The sequence below is a fragment of the Vitis vinifera genome, chromosome 4 (assembly GCF_030704535.1).
Source record: "Vitis vinifera cultivar Pinot Noir 40024 chromosome 4, ASM3070453v1".
In the NCBI taxonomy this organism is placed as follows: Eukaryota; Viridiplantae; Streptophyta; class Magnoliopsida; order Vitales; family Vitaceae; genus Vitis; species Vitis vinifera.
Window position 1 is genome coordinate 1593959 of NC_081808.1, and position 27881 is coordinate 1621839.

General features: G+C 34.5%; 2 protein-coding genes across 2 annotated transcripts in view; one reads left to right on the forward strand and one right to left on the reverse strand.

Annotated features, from left to right (window-relative positions):
* Positions 1–316: 316 nt before the first annotated feature.
* Positions 317–3431, reverse strand: LOC100255886 (agamous-like MADS-box protein AGL30). Its single transcript, XM_019219243.2, has 9 exons — positions 3161–3431; positions 2587–2646; positions 2457–2475; positions 1799–1863; positions 1704–1719; positions 1555–1616; positions 1369–1465; positions 642–699; positions 317–484 (listed from the first exon to the last, which is right to left on the reverse strand). Exons 1-8 carry the CDS (start codon positions 3343–3345, stop codon positions 652–654), a joined length of 552 nt encoding a protein of 183 aa, XP_019074788.1. The 5' UTR covers positions 3346–3431; the 3' UTR covers positions 317–484; positions 642–651.
* A 5291-nt stretch (positions 3432–8722) lies between these two features.
* LOC100254166 (myosin-15) overlaps positions 8723–27881 on the forward strand; it is a 33412-nt gene continuing 14253 nt past the window's right edge. The window contains exons 1-18 of the mRNA XM_002281579.5: positions 8723–8850; positions 8977–9105; positions 10228–10374; positions 10675–10820; positions 10912–11068; positions 11477–11535; positions 11637–11793; positions 14191–14340; positions 14449–14585; positions 15872–16018; positions 16118–16219; positions 18417–18474; positions 18560–18661; positions 18891–18928; positions 19025–19151; positions 19246–19419; positions 20214–20345; positions 21794–21903. Coding sequence (XP_002281615.2) covers positions 8845–8850; positions 8977–9105; positions 10228–10374; positions 10675–10820; positions 10912–11068; positions 11477–11535; positions 11637–11793; positions 14191–14340; positions 14449–14585; positions 15872–16018; positions 16118–16219; positions 18417–18474; positions 18560–18661; positions 18891–18928; positions 19025–19151; positions 19246–19419; positions 20214–20345; positions 21794–21903 — 2078 coding nt within the window. The 5' untranslated portion in view covers positions 8723–8844. The remainder of the gene's footprint in view (positions 8851–8976; positions 9106–10227; positions 10375–10674; positions 10821–10911; positions 11069–11476; positions 11536–11636; positions 11794–14190; positions 14341–14448; positions 14586–15871; positions 16019–16117; positions 16220–18416; positions 18475–18559; positions 18662–18890; positions 18929–19024; positions 19152–19245; positions 19420–20213; positions 20346–21793; positions 21904–27881) is intronic.

Consider the following 27881-nt stretch of genomic DNA (forward strand, 5'->3'; position numbering starts at 1 on the left):
TATATATATATATATATATATATGTATAATTTGTAGGATGGGATTTAAGAACTCTTTTAAAAAGTTTGAATTTTTGACATATCAACCATTAAATAGGCTTTCATATTAGTTTTTATTTATAAATATAATTACTATATATTAAAGAGTTAGGTTCAAGATCCGGATTGGGTTTAGAATTAAATTCCCAGTCTGTCCGAACCCCAATCAAGAGGGCCTGAGCTCATCCCGGCCTGGCCCGTTTATTTTTTTCACAGCTTAACAATTCAACCAACATTTATTTGGTTCTTCCAAGGATCTACCATTGTTACCCTGCATGAAATCCAAACTCCAAACCATTCTAGAAAGCATTAAATAGTAACATGTCATAATTTCTCTCTTCCAAACACATAAGATGTCCATGAGAATTATTAATGCAAGTAAGAAACTTTACTCTTGCTGATGCTTCAGAGTCACAGCAACATTCATTCTCTGAATCAATTCTTGGCTGCTCGACATGAAAATTTTAAAAATATATTTAGAAAAAAAAAATCAATGTTAAAACCCAAAAATGCCCTTTGAGTTGTCATATGGTGGTATGCATACTATTGCGTATCATAATCAGATGCTAAAAGAATGGTAGAAGGGTATAATTAGAACAAAACCTGAAAGGCTTCATGGAAGACTTGACTCCGGCACCTCCTCTTGCTCTTGAAATTCCCTCTTACCAATCAAAAAAATGAATTCATTTAACCATTATGTACTTGATGGGATGAGCATATCCCTATTATAATAAATTAATTATGTCCATTTGTATTTTGGTGGAACTGATCACAAAAACCCTAATATTTCTATCATACAACCTTATTATAAGATTAAAAAATATAAGAATTTTTTCTTCGGCCTATCCCGAACTCGGTGTAGTTCAAGTCTCTCCAGACTATTTGTGAACTTGGATTACATTTGCATTAATAGTTGCCAATGGATGGAGATAAGAATCTCACTATAATTAGGCTTTCATGAAATGACATCAGAAGGAGACACAGAGAAGCAGATCATCGAAAGGTTGCTCAACTGTTAGAGCAAGCAATTACAAGGAAGCTTCCATAGAAAGCTATACAATGGGGCACATTCATCACATCAATCAAGTCATTTTCACCATAGAAAATGTGTGATAAAATTCAAGACTGAAGTCTCTTTCACTCCTTTCACTTCCTATTCATTGTATATTTTCCTAGTATTAGTGATTAGGAAGTTTGCAAAGCAAACAGAATCAAACGTCAAGAGTCTTGCCCTTCAATAATGGCAGTTTGAAAAAAGCTTTCAACTAGCAGTTTTGATGAACTATTAACAAACAAAAGTTGATATTTCTGAACTTGATATTTCTATTACCTTTTTTGCTCTGACTCTGACCATGAGTTCAGAAAGAGAGTTCTCCATCCTCCGGATTTGTCCCAAATCATTGACAGTAGATGGAAACTTCCAGTCCCTAAAAAAAAATAAAAAAATAAAAAAATTGTAGTAACAGTTGTGAGAAGAAGATAATGATCATGGACATTAATGGGCATGTTTGTAAACCTCATGGCTTTGCTCTTTTCGGCTAGTTGGCTTCTCAGCTGTTCCAATTCAGATCTTTTCAGCTGCAAGTGTGAAAGTGTTACTAAAACCAAAACAAATTTTGTCTTAAAAAACAACTAAAAGGGCTTTGTCAATGTGCAGGAACTTACTTGGAGGATTTCATTGCTGCCAATAAGATAAATGAGACGAAATAAGTATAGAAGAATTTATTTATTTATTTATATTCAAACACGAAACAACCTACCTGTCAAGGGAGAAGTTCTTTTGATCCACATCAGAGTTGAGTCTCCTGTGCATTTTGGCTAATAGCTTTTGAAAACATCCATGGGAGAAACACTTGTGAGAAAGTTGATATTGTATATTCATGTTGGCAGCTCAAAAGGAACTAAAAAGTTGTTTGGTTTCAAGTTTCAACCATGCAGATATATTAATTTGAAATTTTCCAAAGATATTACAAAACGTTCATAAATAATTTGATGATAAATTTATAGACTTCGGGTGTTTAATTATTCATTATTAACAAATAGAGACTAACAAAAATGAAATATATATATATATAAAGTTGAATTTTATAAATTATTGTGTAAAAAAAAAGAAATTTAAATTTAATATAATAAAAAAACTTTATATATGTTTTAATTTCCTTACATTGTGTAAAGAAAGGAAAAACGGTGGAAACAGAGAAGAAAAAAAGTATTGGGGTAAAAGAAATGAAAAGATAAAATCCTGAAATTTTCTTGCTTGCCTTGCCATCTTGAAAATGGAGGAGAAGAAAATCAAAGAATATATAAATTTTCAAAATAATGGGAGTGGGAATTCAAGGAATAAGATAATTACAACCATGAGAATATATAAAATCGTCCTAATGTATGAGTAAATTCAAGTAGGTAAGCACGTCTTACTTCCAAGGTGTAGGCAGCCCTGTTGCAGAGAAATAGAAATTAAGCTTGGATTAGTACATCAATTTAAAACTGAAACTGAAAACCAAAGAAAGAAAAAGAAAAATTTTAAGATGGAATTCGCAGTTCAGACCTTTCTTCTCGATAATCCACGGATAGGCTTGCTAACCTCTCCATGACCGTAAGCAGATTTCTACAAGAAATAAATATAATATTAAATCATATAAAATAATTCTTTTATATATATAGACACAAACAATAATCAACCCGGGTTACTCCATAAAATTAGATCCGTATCCGAATTTTCCTTGGCTTCGATTCAAGCCACTTGCGAGTACGATTTAACATTTTTCGAATAAATATTCACATGCCGATCAGATCTACCAATTTACTTCTTTTTTTTTTTCAAGAAGTACACCAGTGGATGGAATATCCTTCGAAAGGAAGCTAAAACTGTTCGAAAGAGGCATGTAAGTATAAAGAAACAACCTTCGAGAAGAGCGGATACGGAGAAAAATAACAAGAAAACAAAATCAAAAGTGGCCAAAAGGACGAATCCAAGCGTAACTGCAAAGATACAAACTCTCAATAAAATCTTTGGACACTCCTCGGCAAAAGCGTGAAAGCAACGAGAAACGTCCATGGATATATTCCAAAGAGAAGATAGCGAATATAGCGATCGAAGTAGATGAAGAAGAAATGATTACTTGTTTTGGCCGACGGTGAGGCAGGGCTTGCCGGTGGGCGAGAACATGAGGAGCAAGACATCGGTGTCACAGAGAACAGCGAGATCGTTGGCTTTTCTGAGAATGCCTTGCTTCCGCTGAGAATACTTCGCTTGCCTCTCTCTCCCACTCTGCAATCTCCGTATCGATAGCTTTCTTCTTCCCATCTCTCTCGCTCTCCGATCTCTCTGTTAGCCACTCGCATACATACATTCCAATGAGAGATGGCTATGACTATATGTATTTTTGGGAGCGGCAGTAGCTATTGATGAACTCATGATGAGTGGCGCCTCGCGGATGGAAATAATCAGCATTTATTGTAAGAATCCATATGGAGCTGAAAATCGAAGATTTTGTGATTTGTGACTTGTCATAATTGAATATGTAAGAATGATTGGAATTTCCAATTAAAAACGGTGAGAATTATGATTTTTTTTTATTTATTTTTTACAACCATCATATGGTAATCATCACCTCGCGAAAATCTGAATATTGAATATATTTGATAAGATTTAAACCATTGAAAATCATTTAAATAAATAAAATAAATATATAAGTAAATAAAATTATCATGATATAAATAACATACTTAAAAGTGCATAAAGGATACCATCAACTTGATGGCATTTAGATGAACATTTTTTGAGATAAAATCTATGTATTTGAATTTGAAATCCAACCAATAATTTATTTTTAAAATATAATAATTTTCCTTTAAAACTAATACTATTCACCTTGTTAAATATGGACATTAGCCACGTGGCAAGTCACTCCACCTCGTTGTAAAAAAAAGTCATTGTTTAATTGACTCAACATTTTAGCAAATACGAGATCTAACTATGTTTTGAAATGGTAAGGGTAATGCCACTCGCCCATCATAAAGCCACATCATTAAAAGCGTCGGAAAATCAAATGCCACCATGACCAATTTTACTCACAAACGTGGGTTTTAATTGATTGAATATGGAGGAATGATTAGAATTCCCAATGGGGGATGCTGTGAATTATGATTTTGTAGGATTGAGTTTTTATTGAGTTGTCAGTATTTTCTATTATTCATTAAAAAGCCCGATAAAAAATAATTAATATGTTTTTATGACTAATTTAAAAAATGTAATTTTTAATCAAACGTTCAATTAAATGTACTATTTTTTGTGAGAACATGGAACTATCGTCTATTATAAACTAAGAAATATCGAGTTTGTTTTTTATTAAAATCTAATTAGAAATCAATTTAACTGAATTTTAAATTCAATTTAATAGTATTATGTTTTTTTATTATGTTAAGTATTAATAAGTCGAGGGCATATTAAGACCGTGTTTTAGTTACTTCAAAAAGTTACTAATGAAAAATTAAATATTTTTGTTTTTTATTTAATAAAAATATTATAAAAATAAATAATAATTTAAAAACAAATCATCTATAATTCAATTATTATTTAATAATTTAATTTTAATTTTAATTTAAATTATAGTTAAGTTATTAATTTAAAACTTATTAATTAATTAATTATTACTTTAAATATTAAAGATGTTTAATAAAATTTACCTACAAATTATTTTAATTTATCAAATTGACATATGATTATGACAAAGAGAGTTAAGTAACAATGGAAGTACAAGACCAAAGACAACTTGTTTTATCCAAAATGACAAACATTTTATTAGCTTCGCAATAAACATATTTATAGAATTTACTTCCAAATTAAATAAAGTTAAGTAAACATCATGAATCAACGCGTTAACGGACCGTTCCAAGCATTATTAATAGAGTAACGGCAGCTTAAGAGTCACTTTTAACGTGCATTTAACTTACACAGCTGTCCACAGCATGAAATTAAAAGCAACTTCCATAAATAACACACCATTCAATGCATTGATTAAAAGTATGTATATATAATACCATATATTAGTATTTTTTTTATTTTACCCATAATTTTTCTATTTTGAAAAATAAATAGAATAAAAATACTGAAAAAAATTAAAAAAAACACACAAGATAAATAAATTTGTAATGAATGAGATTTTGCATATCTCGTATCATAACTTGTGAGATAATTAAGAGTCTGTTTTTTAAAACAAAAAACATAGGAAATATGTTTATCAATAAAAAAATATTTTTTTTGTTTTTAAGAACATAAAACAATGTATTTTATGAAAATGACTTTTAAAATGGGTTAAAAACATTTTATGTTTTCAATAAGACTTTTGTTATACAAAAAACAAAAACAAAACAAAACAATCTTAAAAAACTGTTTTATAAAACTATTTTTTATAATTGTTTTCGAAAACAATTGTCAAATAAAAATACTTATCATGTTTTGTATTTTATTAAAATTAATATAAAATATAAGATAATTAATTATATTTGGTCAAAATATAAATAAGATTTGTTATTATAGTTTTTTATACCAAGTTTTGATCAACCAAACATATTTAAAAATATATATATGAATTTAAGTAAAATTTCAATATGTGGATAAGTATGGTTAATTTTATATTAAATCTCATGATATTACCTAAAATGGAAAAATTGTTCACATCTAATAACTATTTTGTTTTTGTTTTCTTTATTTTTATTTATTTATTAAAACACGAACAAACAAATAAACAAACAATTTTCAAGTTGTATGTATGTTGTTTCAAATCTTAGCAAAGCAATCAACCCTTTAAATGTGTCTCATGCGAAAAGTTGTTTCACATTAAGAAAAAAAAAAAAAACAAAACAAAACTGATCCAATTGGTAACTATTTTTAAAAACAATAAAAAAAAAATGATAATAGTTTTTATCTAATGTTTTATGAAAATTGTTTTTAGTTACCAATTTTTTTTTTTTTATTATTTTGAAAAATAGAAAACTATTATTAAAAACAGTAAAACATACTAAAATAAAAACTTTTCATCTCAAAATAAATTTGTATTATTAAATGAAAAGGAAAAAATATTGGAGAAGTATAAGTTTAAATTTTATTTTTGAGTATATATATATATCTTTATTTCATTTTTTATTTACAAATATTGAACTTTTTTTTTCTATTTTTCTTAACCTTTACATATAATCATTTTTCAAATTTGGGTCAAACTATCTTATTGAAATTATTGAATTTATACTATTTTGGTTTTCAACTTTTAAAAAATATAAAATAACGGGGTTAGTTTATTATCAATTTTTAAAAATATAAAATTGTTTTTAATTTTAAAAAAATGTTTTATAGTTATAATTAAAACCTCTTTTTTCAAAAATTGTTTTTAAAACAAATGATATTTGATGACAAATTTTCCACCACGTTTGATGGTGGGAGTGTTTTTTTTTTTTTTTAAAAAAAAGTGTTCTTCTTCGAAAAAATAAAAATAACCTTTTAAAAAGTGTTTTATTTATAAATTTTAATAAATAACCTATTTTTTCTTTAATTTTTTTTTATATTATAAATACTTATTAAAAAATACTACCAATTAGGTGATTTTAATTGTTTTTTGTAAGTCTTTTCAAACGCAATATTTATATGAGTTACAAATTTTTGTCGTAATTTAAAAATATAATAATTGAGTTTTATTAATATTTTTTAAAAAAAAATCATACAAGAATTAAACAAATATATAAATAATAAATATCCTAAAATTGAAAAAAAATATTAATTCCCACATGAAGATAATTAAATATCAATAGTATATGATTGCTCTTGATTTATGAAAATATCACCAAATGAGCGGTAGACGAGGCTTTCTCTGTTTACGACTCCGGTGATATTGAATTTTTCTTTGGCTTTAGCTGGGCATCTTGGCACTAGGATGTGAAGTTGTGAACAAAGAGTCTTTTGTCTCTTGTTAGACTGCTCTAACTCGGTACTCTGTCAATTGGGTTTGAGGGTTGTTCCATCCACTTGGTATTCTTTGTATCGTACCTAGAGAAAGGAGAAGATCGAATTAGTTCTGCTAATGAATCAAAAGCATCTTGATTTTTATCATTTTTATTGGTTTTCTCTTTTATTTTTTCACTTAATATGTTCACTTGGGTTGTGTCATTTTTATTTTTTTTCCTTTATACGACCCTCAAGTTGAAGCGGGAATTAATTTGATGCGTAACTTGTCTTGAAACATGATGATAGCATCTTTAGCAAATACTTGATATTTATCCGATTCCATATAGTTGGTAACGAGATAAAATAAATTATTTTATCATCGATTTTATTTTATGTTCAACTAAGCACGAATAAGATATAAATAAGATAAGTAGGATACGAATAAGATAAGTAGTAAGATACATTATTCATCATTTTTTTCATATATATTATAAATGAGATATATTAATAATCTGTTAAGATGTAATTGATTATGATATATATATATATCATAAATTTATTTATTTATATTATTTTTTTATTTTTATATTACTTATTCTTTAAAATAAAAATTATTATATAAAATTAAACCGTAGCTATAAAAGAATAACTAAAAAAATATTTATGAAATATATTATAAAATAACATTAATACATATATTGTTTAATACACATAGATTATTTTTATATAATAAATAATACAATATAAAAATTTATTATTCACAAAGTTTAAATACTTAAATTATAAATATTATTCAACGAAATATAAATTTTTAATAAGATATGATTTATAATTGAACATGATATAGATCAAATTGACATAATATCATAAAATAACATATTTAACGAAATATGTTATATTATACTTATATTTAGTTTGTAAATTAAATAAAAAATAAAATAGAATATATATTATTTTTAAATATTTAAAAAAAAAATTAGATTGCACTCTAATATTTTACATTAAAAAAATATATGAAATTTCTATAGCATTTAATAATATTTGTGATTACGATATTTAAATTTGATAAATAGAATTATTTTATATTATGTTATTCAATGTACAAAAATTATATATATATATATATATATATGAATAAGAATATATTTTATTATTTATCCTATTATGGAATAGGATAAGTTATCACCCAAACATGTAATTGGATCCATTTATAATATATAAATTATTTCATATAGATTATTAGATGAAGGTATAAATAATGTGAGAAAAATACAAAATAATGAAATTAATTTTAATTTATATATATATATATATATATATATATATATATGAAGTGATATGATTGATCGGACTTGTGTGGATAGATCAATTGGTACATTACTTTATATCATATATTTTATCAGTAGTTACCACTTGCCACGTCATCACCCCCAAAAATAACTACACCATCTTATTTTCTATATACAAGGATGGTAAAGCATGCATTTATCTAAGTGGTAAAAGTGCCATAAAAGCATTCAAACGACACTTGAGCCATGAGCAAATCTTAACATTTCTTTTAATATTCAAAGATATTTTTAGAATTATATGGGAAGGTGCCAGCTGGATATAATGTAAATTTTGTTCTGAAAAGCTCATACAAACTTTCTTCTACCAAAAAATAATGAACACCATCGTTCACGTCAGATGGTGAGTTGCTTATTCAACAAGAGGGAGCGTGTAGACTGTACAAGTTGGCAGCGCTTTGAAGAAAGCGATTGAATAAATCGCAGCCGTTGACGTGTCGAATACGATATAAATAACCCCAAAATCTCGCCGTCTACTTCATTTTGCTAAGGCGGGAAGTCGAAAAATAACCCCCAAGAAATGCTCGTGAGGCCATCTCTCTCTCTTCTATTTTGTCCCTCTCTCTAGGGTTTTCCCAATTTCAAATCTCTCACACTCTCTCTCTTAAAAGATTCTAGGGTTTTCAATTGTACAGCTGATTTTCATTCTCAGGAACCGAAGATGAGCCTCCGGAAGGGCTCCAAAGTGTGGGTGGAAGACAGGGAATTAGCTTGGGTTGCAGCTGAAGTCGTCGATTTTGTTGGCAAGCAAGTCCAAGTCGTTACTGCTTCTCGGAAGAAGGTTAGCTGTTTTGTGTTATTGAATTCGAATTCGAATTTAACCTGTTTGTTCGCTGAGTAATCGGTTGAAAACAAGTTCGAACTCTTGCCGCTTTCGTTTTCGTTTTTTTTTTTTTTGGAAAAAACAGAGTAGTTTGTGTTTGGTAGTGGGGAAAACTAACTAAAATGAAAGAAATTGAAATCTAGTATTTTGAATCTCTTTCCTTTCTTTTTCCCTAAGAAAATTTAAGATCTCAACTCAAGAAAGTTAAAATACTATCATTAGGCGGAGTTGAAGGAGAAAAAAGGAATTAAGATTTTGAATTTTTATTACTTTTTGTGGAGCCGTTGATGTAGTTGGAAAAACACGTTGTAGTTAGTTAATGTTTCTCAAGAAGTAGGAGATATATTTGATCTCCAATTTTTATTTTATGTTAAAAAATTTCAATCATGGCTGTTTGATTGTAAATGAAAACCGAGTAGAAGAAAGGTTTTATGTTCATTGAATTTCCAAAAATTGGAATTTTGCCTTAAGTAAACGTGAAGCTGCATTAGGGTAATTTTTTTGTTAGTGGAAGGCTGCATTGGTTGTTTTCAAGGCAGTTTGAAGCATCCTAGTGACTGCTGACATGTTGAAACAGCAAAAGTAACAAAACATCTCTGGCAATGGCATTTCCTTTTTCCCCAATGAAGAAATTGCTGTAAAAGAAAAGAAACTCGAGGTTCAGAATGTTATAACTGTTTCAAGTCTCTGGTTTTGTTGGAAGACAAGTTCAAGTGCCCATCTTTCCCTGAGAAGATTTTAAGGAATTGATCTTCACGTAGAATTTGTTTTTATATTCAATTGTGATCCATTTGGGTGCCAGGAGTCTGAAGAGAAGAAAGGAAGATGAAAATCTGAATCTTGGGTTTTATGTTTTTCTGTTTCCCTACTAAGTATCTATGCTAAGCACTGAGGCAAATAGCTGTAGTATTGGTTTGATGTTGTTGTGTACTTTAGTTCCAAATTGAGATATTTAAGTTATTCTTTTTCTCTGCAATGTTCTCTCAGTTCTGAATTGAGCATTATCTGCTTTGTTTTGCTTTTTTTTATTATTTATTTTTATTCAGGTTCGCAAATATAAACTTTGGTTTTAATTTGTAGGTTTGGGCATCTAATGAGAAGCTACTCCCAAGGGATCCAGATGCAGAAGACCATGGTGGAGTTGATGATATGACAAAATTAACATATCTTAATGAGCCTGGAGTCCTTTACAACCTTGAGATAAGATATGCTCTCAATGACATTTATGTAAGTGTATCTGATAAAAAACCGACTTTTATGTAAGTGTAGTTATTATATGTTGTAACATGACGCTTAAACGTAGTGGCTCTTTGACATTATGCTAAAGTCTAGAACAATATTGGAAATATAATATTGTCCGTAATCACCACTCAGTTTAATTCTAATGCTGTGGCCATTTACATTATCAAAGGCATTACTTTCATTTGAAAGGTGGAAAACATTATTTCATTGGACTTCTTAATTTCATAATTTCCCTTGCATTTGAACATGGTTTTTTTGTGAGTTGTTTTTTCCTTTTGTTCACAGACATACACAGGAAGCATATTGATTGCTGTTAACCCATTCACAAAGCTTCCTCATCTTTACAATGTGCACATGATGGAGCAATATAAGGGTGCTCAATTTGGTGTGCTAAGCCCTCATGTTTTTGCAGTGGCTGATGCATCATATAGGTGAGTTTGTTTGGAAGTTGAGTGATCTATGATATAGAGTGGTCTTTCATGAAATGATTTTGTATGATTATGTTTGGTTTTCATAATCCAGAGCTATGATGAATGAGGCTCGAAGCCAGTCTATACTTGTCAGTGGTGAAAGTGGGGCTGGGAAAACCGAGACAACAAAGCTTATTATGCAGTATCTTACATATGTTGGTGGGCGTGCTGCTGGTGATGACAGAACAGTTGAGCAGCAAGTTCTAGAAGTAAGGCTCCTTTGAGTTAAGCTAATTGCTTTGTGCAGCATACCATTTTCATTTGAATAGAATGCATGTATTCTTTGAATATCTTATTCTTGTTGGAGGGAAAAGTTATTTTCATGTTGAATATATCTATCTTATACCTGTTTGTCAATAAGATTCTAGATACGGTTAGTTGGATGGGTGAATTTTGTGCATTAAGGGCCAAGTAGACTTGATCCATAGTTTCAATTAGGGGCAGTTGATCATGTTCTCTTCCAACTTGGGAGGATTGGACCATGGTCATGTGATGAACCTGGAGTCATGCATTGAAATTATTTATTTTCTTACTTGCTTTGTGGGTTCCCCTCGTCTTGATTCTTGACCAGTATCAGCTATAAGTGTGTTGCTGATTTCATTTTCTGTGTGATACAGTCTAATCCGCTCTTGGAGGCATTTGGTAATGCTAAAACTGTTAGAAATGACAATTCAAGGTGGGTTCAAGGCTTTTTTCAGAATGCTGCCAAAATTTTCTAAATTTGTGGTTATCATGCTGTTCTCATATTGCTTAATTTTTATATTTTGTTTTCGGCAGTCGTTTTGGCAAATTTGTTGAGATCCAGTTTGATGCCAATGGTAGAATATCTGGCGCTGCAATCAGAACTTACCTTCTTGAACGGTCCCGTGTAGTTCAGATAACAGATCCTGAAAGGAATTATCACTGCTTTTATCAATTGTGTGCATCTGGAAGGGTAATATTTCTATATATAAAAATGTTACTTAAATTTGTATAAAAGTGTTAATAACTTTGCCCATTGACATTTCTCATGATTATATTTCCTATCTTCTGTATAACCAGTTTTTCTTTTGTGTCACACTTGCTTTTGTTTACTTTTACGTTCCCCGTAGCGTGGGTGTACAGGGTGCTTTGGCCCTGTTAAGCTTCCAATTTAACCAAAGAGCTCAAGCTTTTAGGTGATGGGCCAAAAATGTATATCAAGAACCACACCAAATTGATTTGATTTGGGCTATAAATCCCCAACACCTTGCCTCATGGATGACCTTCCTCTGATCTTACCTGTGCACTCAATAAATTAAGGAAAATAAACAAGTGGTGAGGACGGTATTCATGAAGTCTTGTAAAACAAGGCTCTGGTACCAAGTTAAGTTTGTAATTGACCTAAAAGCTTAAACTCTTTGGTAGTGGGCCAAAATTAATCTGCTAAAATAATGAATTTAACTAGTGCGTCTAAAATTTGAGGCAAAGAAGGTTATGAGTTCAACCTTAATTTGTGTGAAATTTAGGGCTGTGGTGACCAATGAACATGAAACCTGATCCAAATTCAGGAATTGTTAAGCATATCATAAAGAACAACAGTATTTCATATCATACATGTCAAAATTTGTTTTATTGCAATGTATACATCCTAGGCCCATGGTTCACAATTGGTAATTCAAACTTACAAGTGGGTAAAACATAAATTACATCCCATCTTCAAACAGCTTAATCACACCATGATATAAATGCAAAAGCCTAAAAAAATTCTCAACATGGAAAAATTAATATAAAGTCAACATCACGTGTAAAGTTCAAATATCTTCCTCATCTAGTGTCTTTTTGTCTGCATATCTTTGTTTTACCTCATCAATTCTCTCACATATAACAACATGAAGTTCTCCACCAAGGGAGATCCCATCTATCAATGCTCCCGGATAATACACCACTGTAAGACTATTTTTGGACTATAACCTAAGGAAAAATCTCATACCTTGTCTTTTAGGACTCGAATGCCAAAGTATAGGATCAACTCGTGTCTTTTGAGACTACAATCCAAGGGTAGGACCAATCCTGAATCTGGGATTAAAACTCAAGGGCAGGATCAACTCAGTGCACTCATATCAAAGTGTCTTCCTCTAAGGCCCTGAGGACCACAATACTTCATATCTAATATAACTAGAAATAATGTCTATGACTGCTCAAAAATAGCTCCTGACATACTAACTCATCTTCTAGTTATCATCCATTGAGGTTAAATTCTGGGAATATTGCATTGTAAACATACCCTTAGTCATCTCCATATAACTAAAGCTATAATGACTAAGATCATTCCATCTCCTGAACAATAACTCATCATCACATAAGAACAACTGTTCATATGCAGCAAAGCTATCATGACATATTCAAATACTTTGGAAGGCCAATGTATTCATATCTAAGAAATCTCAACAAATGATTTAGAAAAAGAAACTAAAGTACGTAGAGATTGAGATACTATTCCCTTCTTATGCTCTCACTTCTGTTTGTGGTTCTTCTATGCACCCTTCCCTTTCCTTTGGCCTATAAGATAAACATTTTGCCATAAAATAGTTACCCTGTGCTGCTTGGTAGGTGCTTGCTGTGGATTGTATTAGGTTTTCTTATTGAACAGTGTTTAAGGTATCTTATAATATTACCTTGATGTGCTAAGGTGTCATGCATACGAGATCCAGATAATAAAGAAATCTGGTTTGCCATGGCTGTTAATCCATTGTTGCTAAAATGACATATTTTCTCTCAAGCTTTGTTGTCTTCTGGAGTTAAATTCTGAAACGATGCACTGAAAAGTTTGATAATTTCTAGCATTGTATTTTTTAGATAATTTTAATTTGATAAAATTTCTCTTCCAAAATATTGTTGCTTTTTTATTGGTAGAAGAGAAGAAGCTTATTCTTCGACTTTTAAGTTTATATTATTTATTACAAAAGTGAATAGTAAATTTACTCAGCCTTAATATTTTGTTTTGTACCAGCAGAATGGTTTTCTTTATGTATTTGAAAATAAGAAAATGGAATATATATGCTTCAGGGAGTTGGGCTCTAGGTGAAGTATTATTTCCATAGATGCTTTTGTGTTATAAAAATTTCAGCTTTCTTAAAGGAGCAGTCATTTTATGCGTTGCTTAATTATTCAGGGCATAGATTTTCAGAGAACTTTTGAGGCTGACTACAATTTTGTCTATTCAATTTCTAATCTTTTTTCCCTATGAATGTATTGTAGTGTTCAAAATTTTCTAGAATAGATGATCTTCTTAGTTTTAGTTCTTTTATCATCTTTCATGGACATTTCAAGCTTATGGATGTTTCCTTTCATTATGTCTTCATCTGTGAAGGATGCTGAGAAGTATAAGCTGGGCAAACCAGATAACTTTCACTATTTAAATCAAAGCAAATCCTATGAATTAGAAGGAGTGAGCAATGGTGAGGAATACATGAAGACAAGGAGGGCAATGGGGATTGTTGGTATAAGTCATGATGATCAGGTTCAAAAAGTTCTTCTGTACATGTTACTTTTTTCCCTCAGATGTTACTCTGATATTCTTTAGGGATATTCTTTTACTTATTTTGATGCCTTTTCATCCTGTCTTTAGGAAGCCATATTTCGAACTTTGGCTGCTATTCTACATCTGGGAAACGTTGAATTTTCTCCTGGCAAAGAGCATGACTCATCTGTTTTAAAGGACCAGAAATCTAACTTTCATATTCAGATGGCTGCTGATCTTTTTATGTAGGTGACTTAATGATATAGCTTGGCTTTTGTTCTTTTTGAATTAATCTTTCTTGTTTGAATTAACCTGACCAGGCAAAGTTGTGTCTTTTTTCTCCCTTGGGCTTGGTTTGTCTTTAATTTGAAAGTACAGCTCCTTCAACTGTTTGTCAAGGTTTATGGATTTTTGTAGGAAGGTTTGTTCTCAATATAGGTGGGCAGATATGGTAGTTGATATCTGCAGTACAGCTTGGTGGCTGCTGCTACTGTACTTGCAAACTCTACTTATAAAAAATATCATAGGGTAACAATAAAACATAGAGATTTACATTGAAATGATAACATATCTTTTGAAAAATAAATTTCTAATGTGATTCAACTTTTGCTAGATGTGATACCATGTTGGTCTATTAAGACAACTACATATTAGTTGGATATTGTATATTCAGTACTGTTTTACAAGTGGTTAAGCTAGCATAAGGACTAGTCCGTGTTATGTACCATCAACATCCCCACTGTCAGTGACATCACCGTCTTCATCTTTTGGGCAATAGGAGTGCTAAAAAGAACATCCTGTGATTGTGTTAAAAGACATGACGACCCATGACTTGATTGGTATAGCTCCCTAGATAGAGCTGAATGGTTAAAAGGGATCCATATTTCGACTCAGATATCAGGGATCTAAGGTTTTGTTAGGTTGAGTTTATACTAATGTTTTGTTGTCATATCACTACCAGTTTGTGCTTGTACTGATATTGACATCAAGGAAATGCTAAAATCAAATAATTAACATTATTTTTTTTATCTTTGAGAATCCTCAATGTACATAAATTTAAGTTTTGTTTCCTTTTTCATCCATTTAACATGATGTTTTTATCTTCTAGAAACCTCAATATGCATAAAATTTAATTCCTGTTCACCTTTGCAGTTACTTAATTTTTTCTGTTGAGATTAATCTCTCATGTGTGTCCTGGTACAATTTCCTAGCTATAGAATAAAGTAAGAAATAAGGACTATGTATAATTTTGTTGATGAAAGATATTAGAATGCTGTATTTCTACCATATCATGAATGATTTGATGTGCTTTATTTAGCTTGAGATGCTGGAGTAACAAATGCATCCATAAATTGGAATATGGAGTACAGATCAATTGGTGTTACTACTGGGATGTGAACAAGCTGAGCATAGCTGAGTTGGATGCTGGGCTTTAGCTTGTTCCCTCATCGGCGCCACAGTTGTTGGTCATAGTTTATTAGAGATTGGCTTCTTTTGATAATCTCATTGACTGAATTGCTTCTTTGCTCAGGTGCGATGTCAACCTTCTGCGTGCAACTCTTTGTACACGTACAATCCAAACCCGTGAAGGGGATATTATTAAAGCTCTTGACTGTAATGCTGCTGTTGCTAGTCGGGATGCTTTGGCAAAGACTGTTTATGCTAAGCTGTTTGATTGGTATGCTTATAGCTGATGCATTGTCAATAAAGGTTTTGATCTTTTGATGCAAAGACTTCTTATGACAATATAATTTATTTGGTTTTAGTATTATTTCAGGCTTGTTGAGAAGGTCAACAGGTCTGTTGGGCAAGATCTGAATTCCCGGGTGCAAATTGGAGTTTTGGACATCTATGGTTTTGAGTGCTTTAAGCATAATAGGTTAGTTTTTTATCCTAATGGTTTTGAGTTGTGTTTTTATCAAGATTTCTCATAATGTCATGGGGTTCAAATAGTGATCTTGTGAATAATGATGATTTTAAATGTCTCTTGGATGTGGTGAAGTTGCCTGAGATGTTCAAAAGGTTTATTACCTCTTATGTTACAGTTTCAATAGCATGACTCTTCTTGAACACACATGCGCGTGCGCACGCACACACACACACACACACACACACATATATATATGTATGTATGTATGTGTATATATATATATATTATCTTGTAGTCGGTGTTTATGTTCTGTATGACTGATTCTTCTTAACATTGGCCTGTTTATTTTTGCCAGTTAATGAAATTTCTGGGTAATTTTCTGTATAGCTTGACTTTTTCTTTAAAGGGCACAGCTCATTTTATTTGAAAAAAGAGACAGACCCTTCTATTGTAACAGCAAGATGGCAACTAGAAGATAATTGCATTTAAGACGGGGAGGTCTGCAAACATCTTGCTAATGAATTCCTTTATAGTGATCTACATGGAAGCAGCAAAGATCACAAATGAGATGGTCCTCTGTCAATATCCTCGAATCTTACTCAACGCCATCAAACCTTCCTATTTATTTCTTTCAAAATGGCCCATTGCATCACAAGGATAGTAACTCTCCATAATTTGGTCACTGGCATCAGAAACCTTGTGGAAGTTTTTTCTGCAGAGAGAGACATCATCCAAGACAGACCCAAGTCTTCTAAAGTATTTTTCCTAAATGGCCAAGAAAAAAACCCAATAAGCAAAAGGTGATGGATTTTATATTTGGTTTACATAGCAAGACTTGTTGATAATCAACATCTTAGAAATTATGGTCTGTTTAAAATCTGTTTTTAAAAACAGTTTTCTCACTTAAAAAAAAAATTTGGTAAAATTGTCTGAAACTACTTTTTTGAAAATATTTTTTTGAAAGCAGGTTGTTTTAAGGAATAAATTTGTGGTGTTTCCAGGTGTTTTTTGTAGAGTGTTTCAAGAAACATCTGAAAATATGGAAAATACTTTGTGCATTTTTGCATTGTACATAAGAGCATGGTGCCTTCATGGAGAAGTAGAATAAGCTGGGAACACTGTTTTCCATATTTTGGTTCTCAAATAGAGTTCTATTCTTGAAAGGAATTGAGAACTATTTTTAAGAACAACTTTCAGAAATTGATTTTTGAGAAATCTTTTTGAAAAGATTTCTAAGCAGGCACTGAATGATCTACAATTAGATTCTATCTAAAAACAGCATTGCACACTAAAAACACCATCAAAGATTGGACTGGCACTTTCTAGGTTCTTTGATGGCAACAGGCCTCACATCTCCTTTTAACCAGACATAAAATAAACAAGTTTTACATCTCTATCCAAGGCAAATGAAATAGATATAGAAACCTTTAATTTAGTGAAGGGGAACATTTATGCATCCCCTATCCATGTACCACTCTACCAGGGACATTTTTAAAGGGAAGCTATGTCAGTGATGGGACTTTGTTGGACATAATGCTTCTTTGACATGCATTGGCACTTGTTAGATACTTCTAAGATGTGCCCAAAGTTTTAAAATAATCTCTTAGTTGACAGATTGTGCAGCTGATCAGGATTAAACCTGCGATCAACATTTTATTAGATAGAAAAGAATATACTGTAAAGGGGAAAAAAATAAAACAAAATGAGTATATGTTGTGGTGTATAGTATGATATGATTGTATGCATTGTACTTGTTGAGCTTTATTCTCTCCACCAGCTTCTAATGGGAGATGCTGTTGCTCACAGAAAGGAGGTCCCAGGTTTCACTCCTGTGCTTACAGAATGCATGGTTCTCTGGGGAGGGTCATGTATTTATGGTTTTTTCCAGCCTTGTGAGATGGGGCTAGTGGGGTTTCTGCATAAAAAATATATCTGTTGAGCTTCATCTTCTCATATGCAATGGCTCAATGATCAATTAGATTAAGTTGATCAAAATTCTATATTTTTGTATATAATATAATTAAAGGTATAATATATTGTTGTGTTCTCATGATGTCTGTACCTTAATTTTTTCAGGTTTCATTGCATTTGCATATATGTGGTTTTGTGTCTATACTTATATATGATATATCAAATTTGAACCTCTTTGTTTGGTTTTATTGTTTCTGTACTCCTCAATTGATTAATTAATATTTTTGTTCCACAGCTTTGAGCAATTTTGCATTAATTTTGCAAATGAAAAGCTTCAGCAACATTTTAATGAGGTGTGCAATGGTATTCGATGTGTTGAAATTATACATTTATTGTGATTATTCTATGCTGTCTTATTCATTGTTCTATTGTTTGCAGCATGTATTTAAGATGGAGCAAGAGGAGTATAGCAAAGAAGAAATTAATTGGAGCTACATTGAATTTATAGACAACCAAGATGTTTTGGATCTGATTGAGAAGGTTTTTACTTGATTTTTCTCTCCAGTGTTTTTGCTCTATCCCAACAAATATCTATCAATTTTTTAACCTGCTTGTATGTATTTAGGGCTGTTGTATATGGAAACAGAAAAACATAGGACTGTGCAGCCAAAATATGCATACATTGTTTTCTGCTCCGCTTTTTTAATTTTCTGATTTTCCATGCTTAGTGTTATTCTATCGTCTCATGCTATTTTATATGCATTTTCAGAAACCTATTGGAATAATTGCCCTCTTGGATGAAGCTTGGTACAATTTAAGCTCTCCACTATAAATTGGTGCGTGTTGCTCTATGAATTTGTTTTCTTGTAGTTTATCCTTATCCTGATTTTCTAATTTATGCAGCATGTTTCCAAAATCAACACACAAAACATTTTCGACCAAGCTGTTTCAGAATTTACAGACTCACCAAAGGTTGGAGAAGGCAAAATTTTCGGAAACAGATTTTACCATTTCCCACTATGCTGGCAAGGCATGTCATATATCAATTACAGTGTTACTGTGAATAGAATCATATTAGGATCCAGGGACCATTTATTATGACTTGCTCGATACTTCTGCTGTAGGTCACTTATCAAACAGATACCTTCCTAGATAAAAACCGTGATTATGTGGTGGTGGAACATTGCAATCTGTTGTCTTCTTCCAAATGCCCTTTTGTTGCTGGTCTTTTCCCTTCAATGCCTGAGGAATCTTCAAGATCTTCATACAAGTTTTCTTCTGTGGGATCTAGATTCAAGGTATGAGCTTCTGTTTCTATATGGGTTTTGTTTCTCTTCATGGTGTTATTAGCTAATCTATTAGTTGCATCTCAAGAAATAATTAAGAGGAAAGAGGAGAGAAGTGACGAAAAAAGATAAAATAATGACTTTTTCTTATATCAGAACTCTATTTTCTTTTTCTTTGTGATGAATTTTTATTTATAAGCTTTCTCCAAAATCAGTTGCTAATGAGTTATAATACGATAAAATCTCAACTGCAGTGGTGGTTTGTCTGGTTGCTGGCAATGATATTTTGGTCAATTTATTGACTTGGTGCATGAATTATGCAACCATTTGTAGCATAGGATGAATGATGGAGTCACATGCTTCTCTTGGTTACTTTAGGTTATTTTCTGTATGAGTTTAATGACTAATCCTTGTCATAATGTAGTTTCTGGTTGGAAGGCTGTGATGTATTCACTACCTTGCAAATCTTTGTTGATTAAATAGATGAACTTTGTTCTAGAGTTTTATTTAAAGGCTTTTCGCAAATCATTTAATGGTGAACTTTTTACTTGTTCTTGGTTGTTTCAATATTCATTCTTCCAATTCATGTTTTGATGGTCTTTGATCATCTTTGTTGGTATTGGCTAGGAACTTTAGTTGCTCTTTTATTTGTAAATTTTTATTTCAATATTCTGATAGCTAATGTATATTTTCCTCCATCTTAACCTTTAGAACATAACAACTTTTAATTTAGGCATGAACTTGGTGCATTGGCTGTTCATATCTATCTACTGCACATTTATTAATCTTTTCCCTTTTGTTTGTAGCAACAACTTCAAGCGCTCATGGAAACCCTTAACTCAACAGAGCCTCATTATATTCGCTGTGTGAAGCCAAACTCTTTGAACCGTCCTCAGAAATTTGAGAGTCAGAGTATCTTGCATCAGTTACGCTGTGGGGTTAGAACTTCCGTATCTCTTTACAGCTGGAAGTTTCGTATATATTGACATGCAAATTTGTGTGTTTGTGCATGCATTTGCATGCATTTGTAAGCGTATGTATTTTGTGTTTAAGCTTCTTCCTATATTTGTTTTTGTTTTGGACTGTCAACAGTACAGTCATTAGTGTTGTAGTTCATGTCATTGTTGGATCCACGTGATTCTGTCATATGCATGATTGTCATATTAAGCTGTTCCAGTCCCCACCTATATTTTCATACCGAGTCTAATTGTAAGGTCAAGCGGTTCGAGTCATAATTGATGTTTTAAAAAAACTGACTGAAAGTTTGAGAATCAGGGTATCTTAAATCAGTTATACTGTGGGGACAGTAGCATATGAACTTATATATTTATTATGGTTAGAAGTTTCACGTATATTGACATGCACATGCATGCGTACACATGCATACACGTGTTTGGAATCTAAGGTTTTCCAACATTTTTGTTTTGGGTTTGTTACAATACCATTGTATGTACTGTAGTTCCTGTTATTATTGGATCTATGTAGTTGTGTTATGTGCGTGATTGTCATGTGAAGCAGTTCAAGTCACGACCTATGTTCTCATAATGAACCTAAGCTGTTGGAGTCACAATCTATGTTAATCAAGACATGTAAAATGCCTGTGATTGACATGGTTTGGATATACATTTTGTATCTGACACTGCAACTCTTTGGCATGTGCCCAATATGAGTGTATAATGGTTTCACTGAGAATTCATTTTGGTACCTTTTTAATTTGTCCCCTTATGTGTTTTTAGATGAGCTAATTGTCACGTCTGACAAGATATGTTGCATAGCAACTTCTTTTTACCTAAGATAAAGGTGAACTCAAATTGCAATTTTTGATAATTTAGTCATTTAACTGTATCCTAAGATTTGGGAATTAGGAAAATCTTACACTAACTACATATGTACTCTCAATTTGAATACCCTTCTCCATATAACAGGAGCCAAAACTCATGTGTTTTGATTTTTTTTTTTTACTGAATTCTGACTAGCATTCATTAAAATTTTATTAATCAAACTATTGTTTTTATTTCCGCTCTTTCCTTTGCTTCTCCTTCCAACTTAAATCATGAAAATATCAATTCTTATGAAAATTTATTTCTCAATGCTTGTTTGACCTTATGTTTGCTCCTATATGCCCATGGAAGAAATGGTATCCTACTGTATTTTACGATCCATATGGTAGTGCATTTTGGCTATTTAACTGACTATTTGCATACATTTTAATGTTACACATCCTTGCATGTTTATTCCTGGTTCTGATTGTTGTGAAGTCTCACTCCCATGCACTTTCTCTCTCTGAGTCACCCTCCTACCCCCTCCCCATATTTCTTAAGTTCCTTCCCACATCCCTTAATACTACTTCAGTTGAGTAACTTACTAAAATGGTAGTTTGATTCAGGGTGTTTTAGAGGCTGTTCGAATAAGCCTGGCAGGCTATCCCACTAGGAGGAATTATTCTGAGTTTGTGGATCGCTTTGGCCTATTGGTTCCTGAGCTCATGGATGGAAGGTGGGTAAATGGTCCTTTCTGGTGCTTAATTTTGAATTTTTCCAATTAATGATTTGCAAACTCTATTAGCTTGCATTTTGCAGTTGATTTGTGTGATGCTTCTCATGCATTATATCAATATAATGATTCTTTGTATGGAAGAATACACCTTTTTTGTATTTCTTTTAGGAATGGCAATGGGGCGGGTCATTTCGGGTACCCGCCCCGCCCTGCCCCTAATGGGACGGGATATTATTTTTCTAAACGGGTATGGGACGGGTTTGGGATTTTTTTAAAAACCCGGGGCGGGTTCGGGTATTTCTCCGCCCCGCCCCGCACCGACCCGATTATATATAAAATTAAAATTATATATATAATAAAATAGTGTTGGCATAAGCTTCTGGCGACGATCTCACTCTTCATGAATTGTTGGCATAAGCTTCCTCTCACCAGCAGAAGTCCCAAAACTGCAGATTCAAACCCCCAACAATAAAAAAACATTCACTTACACAGTCACACAACAGACACATTTATATTAAGACCACAGAGGCTAGAATCAGACCTGGTAAGGAACTCAGAGATGGGGTGAGAAGACAAGATTGGAGAGCGATCTCCATTAGCAATACGCTGAATATCTGGGGCCCACAAATAATAAAATTTGAGAACCTATCTTGCAAGGAAGGTAAGCTTAACTTGTCAAAAGAGTTTTTTTTTTTTTTTTTTGATAAGTAAACAAGATATTCATTAGAAAAGGCTAAACGCCATAAAGCATACAAGGAGTATACAAAACGGCTAAAGCCTCAAAAAAAGGAAAAGGACCAAAAAGAAACTACCTCCCCTTAAGTGGAAGCAATCCACTCCAAAAAGCCTATGAGGGAGAAAGACTCCTCACCTAGATACACTTTGGCCCAATTCCACAAGTTACAGACAAAAGAATTCTTTAATTTCTGAATATTCAACTCACCCCCCCTAAAGGCTAACCTATTCCTCTCCTTCCAAACCGTCCAAAAAATACATAACGGAATGGATTTCCAAATCCTTTTCCTTTTCTTCCCTACAAATGAGCCCCTCCAGGATATTAAAGCCTCCTTTACAGTTTCTGGGTGGACCCACTTAACATCTATCAACCCAAAAATAATTTCCCATAGGGCTCTAGTCACTATACAGTGTAAAAGTATATGATGTACATTCTCTTCTTCGCAACCACACAAATAGCAGCAATTAGGGAGTTGCACCCCTCTTAACTGGAGTCTATCCAGGGTAAGCACCTTCCCCCACGTAGCCTCCCAAGCAAAAAAACAGACTTTTGTTGGCACCCTATCCACCCATATTTTCCTTGCGGGAAAAACTGTGGCATTAGACTTGTCTAGCAGCCTGTAGGCTTCTTTGATTTTGAAAATACCATTTCTTCCCTGCCTCCACACAACTGAGTCATCCTCCAGAGAGGGCCTTTGACCCCTCAAAGTATGAAGCAGCTCCCCAACCATATCCATCTCCCAATCATTGAAGTCCCTCACAAAAACAAGCTTCCAATCTCCTTGGCCCGCATCATGATCCCACATCTCCTCAATCGTAGCATCCCTATGCACGGCAAGGACAAAGAGTTGATTGAAGCATTGGGACAACGGAGTGTCTGTGCACCAACAGTCTTTCCAAAACTTGATTTTGGAACCCTTCCCAACCCTAAATGCCAAATTATCCCAACACCAATCGTCTTCCTTCATGATCTCCTTCCAGACCCCTACTCCAGCCGGCCCACGGACCTTCTTTGGCCTCCAACCATAATCCTCTTGCCCATATTTTGTAGTGATCACTTGATTCCAAAAGTTATTCTTTTCACAAGCAAACCTCCAAATCCACTTGCCCAACAAGGCTCTATTCAAAGTGGCTATTCTCCTTAATCCCAGCCCTCCCTTGTGTTTTTCTGTACAGACCGCATCCCATTTGACTAGGTGAACTTTTCCTTCCAAGTTTCCTCCCCCCCAAAGGAAATCTCTTTGTGTTTTTTCCACTCTTTTGGCAACAGACTTGGGCATCCGGAAAATAGACATTTGGTAAGTTGGCAAACTAGCCAAGGTGCTTTTTATGAGAGTGATCCTCCCCCCTTTGGATATGTACTGTCTCTTCCAAAGCGCAAGTCTCCTCCTGATCCTTTCTTCCACTCCATCCCACATAGATGTAGCCATGTTGGGGACCCCTAAGGGAAGGCCCAAATAATGAGAGGGCAAAGACCCCACCCTGCACCCTAATTCAGCTGCCAACTCAAGAGAATCCTCCACTTCTCCAATTGGGATGATTTCGCTTTTGGCTAGATTAATCCGAAGACCCGAAGCCGCTTCAAACCAAAAGAGAATCCAACTTAGGTGGGAAACTTGCTCTTTGCTCGCCTCACAAAATACAATTGTGTCATCAGCGAAAAATAGGTGGGAGATATTCAAGGATGTTCTACTACCGCCCCGAATATTGCACCCTGAAAGATAGCCCCCCTCCACCGCTCTCCTGATAAGGACGTCCAGAACCTCCATGCCCATAACAAAGAGGTAAGGGGAAAGGGGGTCCCCTTGACGAAGCCCTCTAGTACTAGGGAAGAAACCAGCTGGCACTCCATTAACAAGAATGGAAAATTTAGCAGAGGAGACACAACTCCACATCCATCTCATCCATTTGGTCCCAAAGCCCATTTTTTTAAGGACCTTCATTAAGAAATTCCAATTGATGCTATCATAAGCTTTTTCTATGTCCAATTTGCAAACAAGGCCCTTTTCTTTCTTCTTCTGCCACGAGTCTATCACCTCATTCGCAATTAAAGACGCATCCAGGATTTGTCTTCCCATAACAAAGGCATTCTGAGCATAAGACACCACCTTACCAATCACTTTTTTGAGCCTATTAGCTAAGACTTTAGCCAAAAGTTTATAGAGCCCCCCCACCAGGCTGATAGGTCTAAAGTCTCCAAGATTCTCCGCCCCGCTTTTCTTAGGAATCAACACCAAGAAGGTATTGTTAAGGCTCTTAACAAAGGAATTATGCTCATGAAATTCTTTAAACATCTCCATGATCTCCTCTTTGGCAAAGTCCCATGCGTTTTGCCAAAAAGCAACAGTAAAGCCATCCGGGCCAGGGGATTTATCCCCATTCATCTCCATCAAAGCCGAGTGAATCTCAGTCTCTGCAAATGGGGTTTCCAGACTCTCTGCTTCTTGCTGGCTGATGCAATTCACCTGAATACTACCAATATCCGCCTGCCAACCCATATCTTCAGAAAGCAATTGCTGAAACGAGTTCACAACACCTTCTCTCACCTCCTGCTCCTCTACTAGCCACTCCCCATTAACCTTAATTCTGTCCATAGCGTTGTTTCTTCGATGTGCACTAGCCATTCTATGGAAAAACCCCGTATTTCTATCCCCGTCTTTCAACCAAATCTCCCTTGAATGCTGTCTCCAATGGGCTTCCTCCAACAGGACCCATTTCTTAAAGGAATCTTTAGCTTCCTTTTTTAATTCAGCTTCCTCCATAGATAAGATTCTCTCACTTTCCACCCGATCCCAAAAATCTAATTGATGTAAGGCTGAAGCTTTGTTAGTTTCCAGCCTCCCAAAAACCTCTTTGTTCCACACTTTCAGCTTCTTTTTAATTTCCTTTATTTTAACTGCCAATCTATAGCTAGCGCTGCCCCTGACTTCAATTTCTTGCCACCAAGTTCTAATAATGTCATTAAATCCCTCAACCTTAAGCCACATATTTTCGAATCTAAACGGGGTTGGGCCTCTTCTTACACCACCCCCCTCTAGCACGATTGGAAAATGGTCAGAAATGGGACGAGATAACCTGCCCTGAGTGACTCCACTGAACTGATCTAACCAGCTAGGGGAGACTAGAAATCTATCTAGCCTCGCCCACGCCTGATTATTCAGCCCCCCACTCCATGTGAACTCTCCCCCCTGCAGGGGCAAATCCACCAGCTCTAGATCATTCACAATTTGAGCAAATCTCCGCATGGCTGAGCTGATTCTTCTTTGGCTGCTCCTTTCATGTTGAAACAGAGTAATATTAAAATCCCCACCGAGACACCAGGGATCACCCCACAGTCTCCTTATTGCCCCAAGTTCTTCCCACATACCCTCCCTTTCCACTTTGGTAAAAGGGCCATACACACCCGTAAAAACCCAGATAGCCCCATTTTCTGTGATCTTGAATCTACAAGACAAGGAAAACTGACCCTCCTCCCAATCCAGAATTTCCAGGACCCGCTTATCCCAGCATATCAAAATGCCACCCGCAGCCCCTTCCGCATTTCGGGCTCTCCAATCTGAGAATCTCCCCAATCCCAAACTTCTCACAATACCCTCCGACATCTCCTGAATCTTGGTTTCCTGAATACACATTAGGTCCACCCTCTGGTTCCTTATATAGTTTTTGATAATTTTCCTCTTTGAGCTGTCATTAGCTCCCCTCACATTCCAGGTAATGATCTTCATCTTCATTGGGCAACTATCAACTGGTTCCCTTTGCCCTGTGAAGGACCTTTCTGCCTATTCCCCCCCTCGTAATTAACGGAACATTCCAGCCTCTTCAGCTCCCTCTCAAACTTGGACTTTTCCAAAAGTTCTTTGCTGTGAATCTTTTCCCGTCTCTTTCTGATTTTAATCAAGAAGCTCAATATCTCCTTTTCCAGTCCCTCTGTAGAGAATCCCAGGAATTGACTAAATTTTGCTAGACTGCATTCCTCCCAAGGATCCTCTTTCTCGTTTTCAGTATCTTGAGAAGCAGAGCCACCATTGTTCCCCTCCTTATCCTTAGCCTTGTCTCTGTTCTTGCTGTCCTCTCCCAATTTCCAGAATCCATTTTCGTTTTCAACATTCCCCTCATATACTGTTAACCAAGTGGACATATCCCCCCTTAATTCCTCCTCAATACCCCCTGGGTGATCGAAAGACTCCCCCTCCGGAGCCCGATCAGAATTAGAGAAGAGAAGAAGAGGTGTTCCCACAGCCCTTTTACCTTTAGGATATGGATTTAAAGCATACCTTTTAACTTCCTCTTCCAGCGCTCGGTCAGTCATTGAAAGACCAACATCCCCTTGTTCCCTTCTAGGCTCCTCTATCACCCAGCTTATCAAAGGATCCTCTGAATTGGGTCCTTTTCTAGAGCTAAAGCGACCCAGAAAGCCAGCCTTCTCTAATGGAGCAATTGGGCCCTCCCTTTCCGGACCTTCCACCTCAGTTAGTTGATTGCAGCCCATTTCAGCAGCCCAACTTGGGCCTGCCTCTGAATAGTCATTCACTTTAGGCTTGTTTTTTAACTTTCGGCCCAGCAGCCCATTCATTTTGTTCAGCCCACCATCCTTCTTTAACCCACTAAGGCCCATATTTGGGCCACTTGCAGCCGGCCCAGCCATTCTACCAATTGGAGAGGCCCAATCCCGATTCTCTTGGCCCTGGAACTGTAACCCGGGTGCAGGACCCGGCCCATTCTCCTGCAAATCACTCCCATCAACTGGCGTCTGCAGCTCCTCGATTCCCGCACCTACCAACTCCTTTCCCACGCGCTTCTCCGCGCGTGAATGCAACTCACCCCTGACCTCCTTATTCCTCCTGTTTTCCGTCGCAGAGAAGGGCCGTTTCACCACCGGCCTGATCTCCCACCATAAAGCCACAGAGTATATCTCATCCTCTACCTCAATTTCTAACAAGCTCGGTCTGAAATCGCCTTTTGTTTTAACCAAAATCCTAGCCCATTGAATCTCCCCCATCGATCTTGTGCGCTCATCCATATCTACGAAGCCCCCACATTCCTCCCCTATTTTCTTCAAAGTCCCCGGGCTCCAGAGCGAGATTGGGAGGCCGTATATTCTAACCCAAGCTATCTGCTCCATCTTCTCCTCTACCCGACATCCCGTCTTTGGATTCCATAACTCCAGCCCTAAATGGGCTCCTCCCAGCAGTCTGCTCCCCGAGGAGGCCACACGGCGTGCCTCACTTAGATCTTCAAACTCC

Bases quoted from the DNA above. Each gene is read 5' to 3' on its own strand.
- LOC100255886 (XM_019219243.2), bottom strand. From the start codon at position 3,345: ATGGGAAGAAGAAAGCTATCGATACGGAGATTGCAGAGTGGGAGAGAG. The intron at 2,647-3,160 runs GTAATCATTTCT...TATTTCTTGTAG, and splicing joins CTCACCGTCGGCCAAAACAA to AAATCTGCTTACGGTCATGG. The intron at 700-1,368 runs GTAATAGAAATA...TTGATTGGTAAG, and splicing joins TCAGAGTCAGAGCAAAAAAG to AGGGAATTTCAAGAGCAAGA.